The following is an 11416-nucleotide window of genomic DNA, read 5'->3' as shown; positions in this document are numbered from 1 at the left end:
TTGGTTTTAGCTGTTCTCATTCGGTTTTACTCTTTTCCAGTATATATAATCCAACCTGTTAGTCTTCAAAAAATACTAGGGAAACATAACGTTGGATTAACAAACTATATTAGTTGGGGAGTTGGGTAGAGGAGAAGTTCCTGCAATCAATCGTAACATAGTATGGATTCTTCTTAGCTGATTCCGTCCTCTTATCCATCTTTCTAGCATAAAATGATTGTCCAAAGGGACTAAATACAGTGGCATTTGAGTGAAAAGGGGTGTATATCAGCTGTGTAATAAATGACATATTTTTATTGTTGAATCAAAAAAATAATGATAAAAGCATTGAAAGAATGTATGAAATAGTACCGCTTAAGAAAAAATCTATTCTCACCATATGTTAATGAAGTCATATAATCGTTTAAATGAAAATTCATTATGAGTTCTAACATTTTCCAGAAAAGTTGTAAATACCAAAAATTGAACCACTAATTCTTTCAACTAAAGAGAGAAAAAAAAGAAAGAGAGAAAAGTCTAGTTTCATTTTCATTAAAGAAAAAAAAAAGTAATTTTGACATTATGATAGGTGTTATATGACAGGAGATCATTTTCTCGGGGTCTCTTTTCTTATTCTTATTACTCATTTGTTTCGTCTTTTTTTTTGAAAAAAATCGACTGTGGCAAGAAATAATTGCAACGACCTGTAACTTGCTTCTATTTTGGAAAACTATTAGAGTGTTTTTCGGCCTTGCGTCAGTTTTTAATAACAGATAGTATTAAATAAATAGTATTACATAATATTAGTATTTACTGTGTACTAATCCAAGTCTTATTAGGATTAGTACTCCTTAATCCTAGTCCTATTAGGATTAGTACTCCTTCCTATATCTCCTATATATATCTCCCATGTATTCCCTTATTAGGCTAACACTTTAATACAATTAATATTCCTTCATGGTATCAAGAGCCAGAAAACCTAGATCTTTTTTTCTCTAGGTTTTTTTCTCTCTTTAGGGCACCGATCGTTCCCTCTCTTCTCTTGGGCGGCGGCAGCCATGACAACCGAGGTGGATCCTCTCGATTCACTTCCTTCTGGCGTTAAACTCCTTCTCAGGCATCTTCATGCCCTGATTCCCGAAAAATTATCAGACATAAATTACCCTACATGGAAAATCACCGTTCTTACAGCCCTTGAGGCCAATTACCTTCTCAAATACGTCGATGGAAGCACAGAACCGCCGCCGGCAGTCATCACCGCCACGGACAAATCAGAAAAAACCAATCCGGCCCATGCCGCCTGGAAAGCCGTGGATGGCCAGATCCGATCATGTTTGATTGCGGTCATCTCTCCCACGGTTCAGAAACACGTCCGATCCTACACAACTGCTTCAGCCCTGTGGACGGCCCTCGCAACACGCTATGCATCAATTTCCCACTCTCATATTTTTCAATTGCGTGATCGTCTCCACACAATTACCAAAGGCACGAAAACTATGGCGGAGTATTTAGACGAGGTCTCCACCATCATCACAGCCCTCGACACCGTGAACGAAATCATTCCCGAAAAAGATCTCGTCATGTGCGTCGTTCGGGGGCTCCCATCAGCTTACTCCTCCATTAAACAGGCGGTTCGCATCAGTCCAACGCCCGTTGACCTGGCTACTCTCTCCTCGTGGCTAAAAAGTGAAGAAATCAACGTGGATCTGGAGAGCAAACTTCTTCTCCGAGAAGCCGCTGTTATGGAGCCGGCCACCGCCCTCACCGCAAGCCAGAACTATCGCGGGGGGCGTGGTGGCGGCCGGCAGGGGAGCCGCGGCGGCTACGGCAGAAACAGCGGAGGCCGCGGGCGCGGCGGTCGGCAGGGCAGTCGTCCGCCGTACGACGGTCAGCAGCACGGCAGCAACAACAGCCTGCACTCCTTCGGCAGCGGCGGGCAGTCATCTTCCAGCGGCGGGCAGGGCACTTACGAGCGGGATCGTCCAACTTGTCAAATCTGTCAGAAAACAGGACACACCGCTGCTCGTTGCTGGTTTCGGTATGAGGAGAGCCGAAATAGTGATAACCGTGCCAATTATGCATCTCAAGCCGGCCCTTCCTCTGAATGGCTGTTGGATACTGGGGCCAACATGCACGTTACTTCTGATCTATCCAAGCTTAACGCTCCAAATCCATATCATGGCTCCAATGGTATTACTGTTGGCAACGGTGAGTCCCTTAATATTTCTCACACTGGCACGGGTACCATTAAAACCCCCACCGCTATCTTTCACCTAGGTAACCTTACCCACGTCACTTCTATTAAATCCAATCTCCTTTCAGTTCACCAATTCACAAAAGACAATAATTGCTCACTCTTGTTCACCTCTAATGATTTTCAGATCCTAGACAATACTACCAAGAGGGTGATTTTTCAGGGCCCCTGTGAGCATGGTCTGTACGTTCTTCCTGGCACAAGTTCGTCTGCCCACCCAGTTTCAGAAAGCGTTCCTGTGGCTCCGGTGGCTCTTTCGGCTGATGGCCACAGTCTGTTGTGGCACAGTCGTCTGGGTCACCCGTCTACTCAAATAATAAATTCTTTAATGTCTCAATTAGGTTTTTCTTCCATTCATGTAAACAATTGTGACTCCTGTTCAATTGCTAAATCTCATAAATTACCTTTTACTTTATCTGAGAAGCGTACAACTGCACCTTTTCAACTTATTCATTCTGACCTATGGGGTCCTACTGCTGTTCCTTCATTTGCTGGTTTTCGCTATTATATTTGTTTTGTGGATGATTTTACAAAATACACTTGGTTGTACCCACTAAAACACAAATCACAGGCATACACCACCTTTGTCACTTTTGAAAAAATGGTCAAAACACAATTCAATTCTCATGTTAAACTTTTTCGAAGTGACAATGGAAAGGAATATGTCAATAACATCTTTGGCCAGTTTCTGCAATCCCTGGGAATTATACATCAAACCTCCTGTCCATACACTCCCGAACAGAATGGGGTGGCTGAGCGTAAGCATCGCCATCTCATTGAAACGGTGGTTACTCTTCTACATCAATCTCATCTCCCTGTCTCCTTTTGGGTAGAAGCTCTAGCCACCGCAAACTACCTCATTAACAGAATGCCCAGTCACACTCTCTCCAACAAATCACCCTATCAACTCCTTTACCAAGAACTTCCCAATTATACCAACCTCCGCGTCTTTGGGTGTCTTGCCTACCCTTGGCTACGCCCTCATATTACTCACAAATTACAACCCCGATCCCGTCCTTGTATTTTTTTGGGCTATCATCCTACCTCCAAGGGTTATCGCTGTCTTGACCCACAAACTCATAAAGTCTACATATCTCGTCATGTCAAATTTGTCGAAAATGAGTTTCCCTACGAGTCTATTTCCTCCTCCACAAATACATCATTCATTGGCGTCCTTCCCCTTTTTCCAACATACTCACAGGGTCCCTCACCACCTTCCCCCACACCTCCACCCACTACCCAACCACCCCTCATCACCCCTTCGACCGTCACCCACAATACACCCGCAACCACCACCCACACTCACAACCAACCCGAACCACCCCATACCCACAACATCTCCAGCCCAATCCGTTTTGGGTCCTTCCCGGCCACCCCCGAATCACCACCGCCCGTGCCACCCCCCAATACTCATCCCATGTTAACCCGTGGCAAATCCGGTATCTTTAAACCCAAAACCTTTCAGGCTACCATACTACCAAATACACCCCTTCCCGATAGTGAACCAACAACCTACTCTGTTGCCTCAAAAAATGCTTATTGGCGTCATGCTATGGATGACGAGTTTAAGGCTTTGACTGATCAGAAAACTTGGGTTCTTGTACCTAAGCCCCATGGGCGGCACCCAGTGGGCTGTAAATGGGTGTACAAAATTAAACACAATGCGGATGGCAGTATTTCCAGGTACAAGGCTCGTTTGGTTGCTAAAGGCTACAATCAGGAGTATGGGCTTGATTACTCCGAGACATTCAGTCCTGTTATTCGGCAGGAAACCATTCGCCTGGTACTGTCACTCGCCGTGCGCAACAATTGGCTCATCAATCAGTTGGATGTTTCCAATGCTTTTCTTCATGGCATGCTTGATGAAACTATCTACATGACGCAACCACCGGGCTATGTTGATCCCCGCTTCCCTCAACATGTTTGCAAACTCCAGAAGTCTCTGTATGGGCTCAAGCAAGCCCCCCGTGCTTGGTACACACGTCTGAAAACGTTCCTCCAGGGACTCGGCTTCACGTGTTGCGTACACGACACGAGTCTGTTTACTCGACATTCAGCACACGGTACAGTCATTCTTCTTGTCTATGTAGATGATATCATTATTACAGGCTCTACTGCAGCTCTCATTCAGGATGTCACTCGAGCTATGCATACTACCTTCAAAATGAAGGACCTTGGCCCGTTACATTATTTTCTGGGAATGGAGGTTTCTCGGACAGGCAGCGGCTTGTTTCTTCATCAGTCAAAATATGCTCGAGATCTGTTGCAGAAAGCTGGACTGGAAAAATGCACCAGTCAACCAACACCGATGGCAGTCTCTTCGTCTACGAATGGAGCCGACACCCCCTTTGCCGATATCACCCACTTCCGCAGCCTCATTGGGGCTCTACAGTATCTGGCCATTACCCGTCCTGACATCCAGTTTGCTGTCAACCGAGTTGCTCAGCGCATGCATCAACCAAGTGAACATGATTACCATTGTCTAAAACGCATTCTCAGGTACATTTTTGGCACTCTTGGTCGTGGTTTACTCATTCGACCCGGGGACTTGGAGCTTCGGGGTTTCTCAGATTCAGATTGGGCGAATGATAAAAATGACAGAAAATCTACATCGGGGTTTCTCGTTTTTTTGGGGCCGAACCTGATCTCCTGGTGTACAAAAAAACAACCCAAGGTCTCTCGGTCCTCGACTGAAGCTGAATACCGCGCCCTTGCTCTTCTTGCTGCTGAGACCATGTGGGTCACATATATTCTTCGCGAACTCCGCGCCACTCACACTGTTCCTGCTCTCTATTGTGACAACAAATCAACCATCTGTGTGGCCAAGAATTCCGTCCTACACACCAGAATGAAGCATGTTGATACCGATTGTCTCTTTGTTCGCGATGAAGTTCAGGCCGGCACCATGACTGTGCAGTATGTACCCACTGAAGAACAACCGGCTGATATTCTCACCAAGCCTCTCCCGAGCCGACAGCACGATTACCTCAGTTCCAAGCTTCCGTTCGCTTCCGCTCAGCTCAGCTTGAGGGGGGATAATAACAGATAGTATTAAATAAATAGTATTACATAATATTAGTATTTACTGTGTACTAATCCAAGTCCTATTAGAATTAGTTAGGATTAGTACTCCTTAATCCTAGTCCTATTAGGATTAGTACTCCTTCCTATATCTCCTATATATATCTCCCATGTATTCCCTTATTAGGTTAACACTTCAATACAATTAATATTCCTTCAGTTTTCATAACTTTTTAAAGAAAATTTTTCATTAACACAACATAATAGAACTCTATTTTGCCATTGGGAACAGTTCTGACTCTGTATACTGAAAATGAAATTAATTATTGGCAAGTTTTTGAAAATTTTCTAAAATAAAATAAATGTTGTTCAAAATATGTCTAGAGTGTAAAGACTGTTCTAACCCCACCTATACCTCAGTACGTTGGTGGAGAAGCAAAAGTACCTCTGGTTAGTCTGTTACTATAAAGACAGATACCTCTCACCTCTGCTACTCTTGAAGAGTCATGCTTTTATTTCTTGTTCTACAATCTTCTTTCCGCTTTTAGTATGAAAAAAGTACACGTTTTCCAGCCATTTGTAAAGCTCTGTCATCTTCATCAGTGCGAAAGAATGTAAACAGGTAATCGTCTCTGCGCATTTCCATGGAGTTCCGTTTGGACTTTGGAAATCGAGTTTTCTAGTTTCCTCGTTCTGCACAGGTGTGGTAGCTAGGGTTTTACTGAACATATACATCAACGTTGACGATACAAAAGCTTGTTATCTCAAACAAAGAGTTGATTTTGGTTGCGAGTGTGAATTTGACGCTCGGAAGATGAACGTAGTGGAAAGTTATATGCGGGAACTGCATAAGCTTACGGACTGTGAAAATTTGTGCTGTGACTTTGGGATGAGTGTGGAAGTTGAACAATGCAGCTCGGAAGAGCAGTTGGAATCGGAGGAAACCAGAACCACTGCAGAGATCTTAAAGTGATATTAGTACTTTTTTGAGTTATTGCGTTTATTTAACGGAAACTAGCCACATATACTAGCGGTTAATCAATTAGCATCTGTTGACATGGATTTCTGTTTTAATTCTTGTGCTGCAGTGATTCGAGGCTTACTTATACTAAAGCATTCATGTTATCATTGTCTAACCTGCATATTTGTAAAGCCTTGCCTGAAGATTTTGATCCATCAGCTTTACAGTGAGTGATAAGTAGCAGCTTTCAGTTGCTTGATTAGATCTTTATTTTTGACAATACATTATTGATTGCTTTATATCATCAATTCATCATGCTTTATCTGCAGAGATTCAAGGCTTACGTACACTAAGGAATTCATGTTATCGTTGTCTAACCTGCAAATTTGTAAAGACTTACCCAAAGATTTTGATTCATCAGTTTTGCGGTAATGATAGTGATAAATCATAACTTTCAGTTGCTTGATTAGGTCTCTGTTTTTGACATTGCATTCTTAATTGCTTTATCTCATCATGCTTTATATGCAGATATTCAAGGCTTACGTACACTAAAACATTCATGTTATCATTGTCTAACCTGCAAATTTGTGAAGACTTGCCCAAAGATTTTGATCCATCCATTTTACGGTGAGTGATGTTTCACAACTTTTTGTTGTTTGCTTAGATCTCTGCTGTGCTTTATAGTTCATCATGATTTAGCTGCGAGAAAAAGTGCTGAACTGCCACTTATTGCTCATAAAAGAAGAAATTTCACTTGAATTTAATTGTCTGGCCACCATGAACTTAATCTGTGTATTTCCATGTACAGCTTAGAATTTTGATGTCGTTATTGTCTTACATTTATTAGCTGATAACAACTCAGTTTCCTACCATACGAAAAGAAGAAAATGATACGAAAAAGAAGAAAATGAAATGAAAACAGAAATATTATATTCAAAGCCAACGTTGACTGGTGGACGCACGACACTGATAGGTTAAAAAATTTCTTATTTGTTTCTCGTGACGTGGTGGTTCTGTGTTCTTATAATTGCTTTTGAAACAGCGAACTTGATGGTTTATCTGAGTGTAAGCTGGGAATGCAACAAACATCTACAATCCTACCCCCATATACTTCAAACAATTATTACACTGGCTCATCACCTGTTCTTAGATGTGATTTGGTTGCCGATTCTCGATTATGCTGTGGGAGATGGGGAAAACAAGTTTCACAGGGATGCTGTGATTCAGGTATAGTTGGTGCATGCATCGAATATGATCAATCAAACTCAATCCTTGATATCACATTTCACTTTGTGAACCATGCAAGGAACAGGTGTAAGTGTAAAATCTTTATGCACAGAGCACTTGAACTGTATTATCAAGCTTGTTTCAAGAAACAGAGTTTTTATGTACAGGAAACAATTGTAATAGGTTTCTATGTTCTGGTGGATCAATTTCTCTTGGCTAAATCAATGCTTCAATAGCACACTTCATTTTTCTACGTGTTGATGTTGCATACATTTCTAAGGCTCAGTCACAGATGGTTCACTATTTAACTAATACGTAGCTAAGAAAGTACTGTTCATAGCCCTGTTCTGATAATATGTGTAATGCAGATTCCAGGGCGCAGAATGATTGTTCTGGGATTTTGGGATCATTTCTTAGTAAGAGCAAGAACCCTTATCGTCCACCACAGTATTACAAGGTCTGGTTATTATGCACTCAAAATTGGTCATGATTATGGCTCCTGTAACACTATAATGTTCTAGTATGTCTCTTGAGCAAAAGAATAACTCACTTGTAATGTTCTAGTACGTTTCTTGAGCAAAAGAATAACTCACTTGTATGTGACCTACATAAGCTTGATCTTTTTGTACGTGTTCCATGAAGAGCATTTAACTTTTATAGATTAAGACTGGTTATTATGCAGGTTGGCGGTTCCAATTCATATGCTAGCCATTCATCTAAAGGAACAAAGTCTCTGACTAACACGGACTGTACTGTTCAAGAGGATGTACAATCAAAAAATGATACTTTTCAAGATGATGTACTTGGGAATAAAAGTACTCATTGGAGAAAGCAGATTGCAAACTTATCTGAAGCCCAAAAATCTGTCATCAAGTTTGTGGATGACGAGAAGTCACATTGCAAAACACATGGTTCTATTAATGGTGCCATCACTACTCAGCAAGAACAACTTCTTGATTCTGAACCTAAAGCATCAATTGCGATTATTAATCTGGAAGAATTTGAAACAAGACAATTTGGAGAGTCACTAGAGGTAAGTTGTGGACATGCTTAGATGTTGATTACTGAGAGATACTTAAGTCCCAATATTCATTTTGTTATCCCCTTTTCCCTCTTTTCTTAGTAGGTTTGTGATAAATTATCAGCTTTGTCTTGTAAGTGGTGTTAGGGACATTTCCTAGATTTGAAAGTTTATTTTCCTTGCAAGTATCACATTTTATAGTTTGCTTTGACATTTAGATGACATTTCGTTAAGTCAACGAGGGAGGGGTAGGAACGTTGAGAAAACAATTGAAATGTGGCTGTAGAGTCCATTTTCATTCAGTTAGATAAGCATGATACATCCTAACTCACAACTGCAATTATAGTGATGCAAGTTTGTCCTGTTTCATCTTCTTTGCAGAAGGAAGTATCACTGCAACATACTGACTTTCCTGGCATTGAAACAAGATGCTTGAAGGGGCCATGTACTGGTAGAATGGAGAATGGTATTCATACAGCCAACATTTTAGCAGCAGAAAGCCATCAAAATCTTAAATTGAATTGGGAGTCCAAGGAAGATTTTGAAACTGAAATCAATAATGAGTTGCTCTTAGGAGAAGCATTCTTTCCTTCACAGGAAAATTTGTATGAGAGGATATCTAAAACCAAAGAATTACAGCCCAATGAATTCTTCTTAGCATCAGTTCTCAGCGATTGTGGAGCTTTTGAGACAGATGGTGAAGGCATCGCAGATTCTATCTTTGATTGTGAGCTTGAGTTGGATGAGATCGAGGAGAGTGAATGTCCTTTTGATGATTTTTGGACTGAAATATTGGATGTTATTCATTTGGAGCAAGAATCTAGGGACAGTTACTCAGCTGATACAGTTAACATAACTGAATCTGAAGTTCCACTACATATACAGGATGAAGATGAATTGGATTTGCTCAATTATCAGGAAGAGCCAAAAGATCCCAAAATCGCTAATGTGGACACTTCTATTGATTTAGATATTGTGGAAGATGAAATCAATTTGCCTGATGAGGACAGTTTGATTTCTGTTGACCATCTTTTGTCCCTCTCAGACCATTGCTCAGAGGTAACTTTTGTTGGTAGAACTGATAGATTGAAGCCTAATCTCACTTCTGACAGTACTGGACACCCAGAAGTTGCTCATTGTTATGAGAAATCCTTTCTACCTGGTCGGAAAGTTTCAAGCTCTGCAACCTACCGGAAACCATATCCCCATCAGATCTCTTCTAAGACCTCGTGTATCCTTGTTAATCCAGAAATTCCAACTTTTCATCCATTGGATCTTTATTTTACTTGCAGTCATTTCAAGAATATAAGAGAAGAAAAACATGGTCATTATTACCCTCCTGCAATATATTTTTACCCTTGGTCTAAAATTCATCACGAGTCTTCCATGAAAATCGCACCTGCCATGGAAAAGAAATATGAACATCTTGAACGGTATCCAATGTTGTATCAGCCAGATAATTCTCTTCAGCAAATGGAATTGCTACGTGAATCACAAGCAGATCCTATTGAGCATGTCGTTTATGATGTTGTACAACAATGGGATGACATGCAAAAATTACCTGAGACTTATCATCAACAATTAAACTACCCCAGATTTGGATTTCCAATATGAAGTGAGGTACCTTTTCCGACCCTGTTCTCTTACCTCCAAATTATACATAAGACCCTGTCATAGGAGAAAGACAGGAACTTGTATTTATTTGGTCATTCTCCATCCTTGATACTGCATGCAAACATCTTTTCCTTTTATCTGGACTGTTTAAAACTTGTCATTCTCCAGCAATGGGAATTGATTCCACCACCCAAACCCAACGAGCGGGAAAAAGAGTTTGAATAATTACTCAATTTCTCTTCATCATTGCAATGTTTCCAAATTTCGGTCAGAAGAAAGTTCAAATGCCCTACTCTAGTAGTTTCTTTCTCCCAATTACCAATTGTTTGGGACTCCTTTCGAAATTCCAAAGGCTATGATAACTTAATCATCTGGGCAGTGACTTCAGGTTTTGCCTTCCATACTTATCTCAGCTACTTTTCGCATTTTCTTTTGTATTAGGAAAGGTAAATGTTTAACTGAAAAATACCAAGAACATTTCAACTATATATCCCTGTTTAAGCGGTTAATATGTATCTTCTATAAGGTGTATATAAGTAGTTACATATCTAGCGTATTATGACATATGATTAGTACTGCTTCTAATCCATGTTGCATTTAGCAGTCTCTGAATTTCTTCTCAAGATCAGTCATTGCTATGTAGCACACGTTATGATGAAGAAGAAAATGAGACATTTATGTTAGCACCATGTAAAGCATAAGACCATCTTCTCAATAAGTTTCAACTGTATCAACTGTAATGTCTTTATTTTAGTTTCATGCTGGATGAAGATGTTCAAAACAGCTTCAGCCTCAAATCATAATGCTATAAGCAATTGCCAATACGTTAGCATGCCTATTCTTTTGTTTTTCTATTTCCATCTGCTAGATTCATCTGAAGACAAAGATTTCAAGGTCCTTATCATACTGCAAATTATCCAGATGCTGCTGATGTATAACCGGAAGCAAAAAGGAAACTCAATTGCAGCTATCTAACTTCCAGTCTCTGCAGCAAAGAATGCGCCGTAGAATACTAGTATGTAGTAGATATGATCATTTTGATGGAGTGCGCAATTGCTTGCTGACAATAATTGCACAGATCTCACCTCCTGCTAAAGTTTGTAGATAACACCCTCATTAGGTTTGGACAGAAAGGCAGCTTGCAGGCACTTGTTTTAGTAGCAAAAGTAACTGACTATAGGATAACACAACATTCATCAGGATGTTAAATAAATCAAACTTCAGTTCTTATCTCTGGATATCAATGTCTTGATTCATACCAGTTACCAGTATATGTAAACATACTAGAGTTGAACGATTTCTGCAATGCAATTAACAAGTTCTTTGTCTTTTAAACTAA

The 11416-nt window shown here is 40.5% G+C and overlaps 1 protein-coding gene across 2 annotated transcripts; it reads left to right on the top strand.

Moving 5' to 3' along the window:
* The first annotated feature begins 5726 nt into the window (after nucleotides 1–5726).
* LOC107013074 lies at nucleotides 5727–11416 on the top strand. 2 transcript variants are annotated; one of them, XM_027915422.1, is made up of 9 exons: nucleotides 5727–5876; nucleotides 5956–6223; nucleotides 6343–6441; nucleotides 6545–6643; nucleotides 6744–6842; nucleotides 7258–7442; nucleotides 7811–7899; nucleotides 8125–8475; nucleotides 8845–11416. In XM_027915422.1, the coding sequence occupies exons 2-9, from the start codon at nucleotides 6069–6071 to the stop codon at nucleotides 10075–10077; spliced, it is 2310 nt and encodes a 769-aa protein (XP_027771223.1). In that variant the 5' UTR covers nucleotides 5727–5876; nucleotides 5956–6068; the 3' UTR covers nucleotides 10078–11416. The 2 variants fall into 2 exon arrangements, with proteins under 2 accessions (XP_027771223.1, XP_015068548.1); XM_015213062.2 differs by having other exon boundaries at nucleotides 5727–6223; nucleotides 8845–10083; nucleotides 10999–11416.

This window comes from Solanum pennellii, chromosome 3 (genome assembly GCF_001406875.1).
Source record: "Solanum pennellii chromosome 3, SPENNV200".
NCBI classification, from domain to species: domain Eukaryota; kingdom Viridiplantae; phylum Streptophyta; class Magnoliopsida; order Solanales; family Solanaceae; genus Solanum; species Solanum pennellii.
This window is presented reverse-complemented; position numbering and strand designations above follow the sequence as displayed.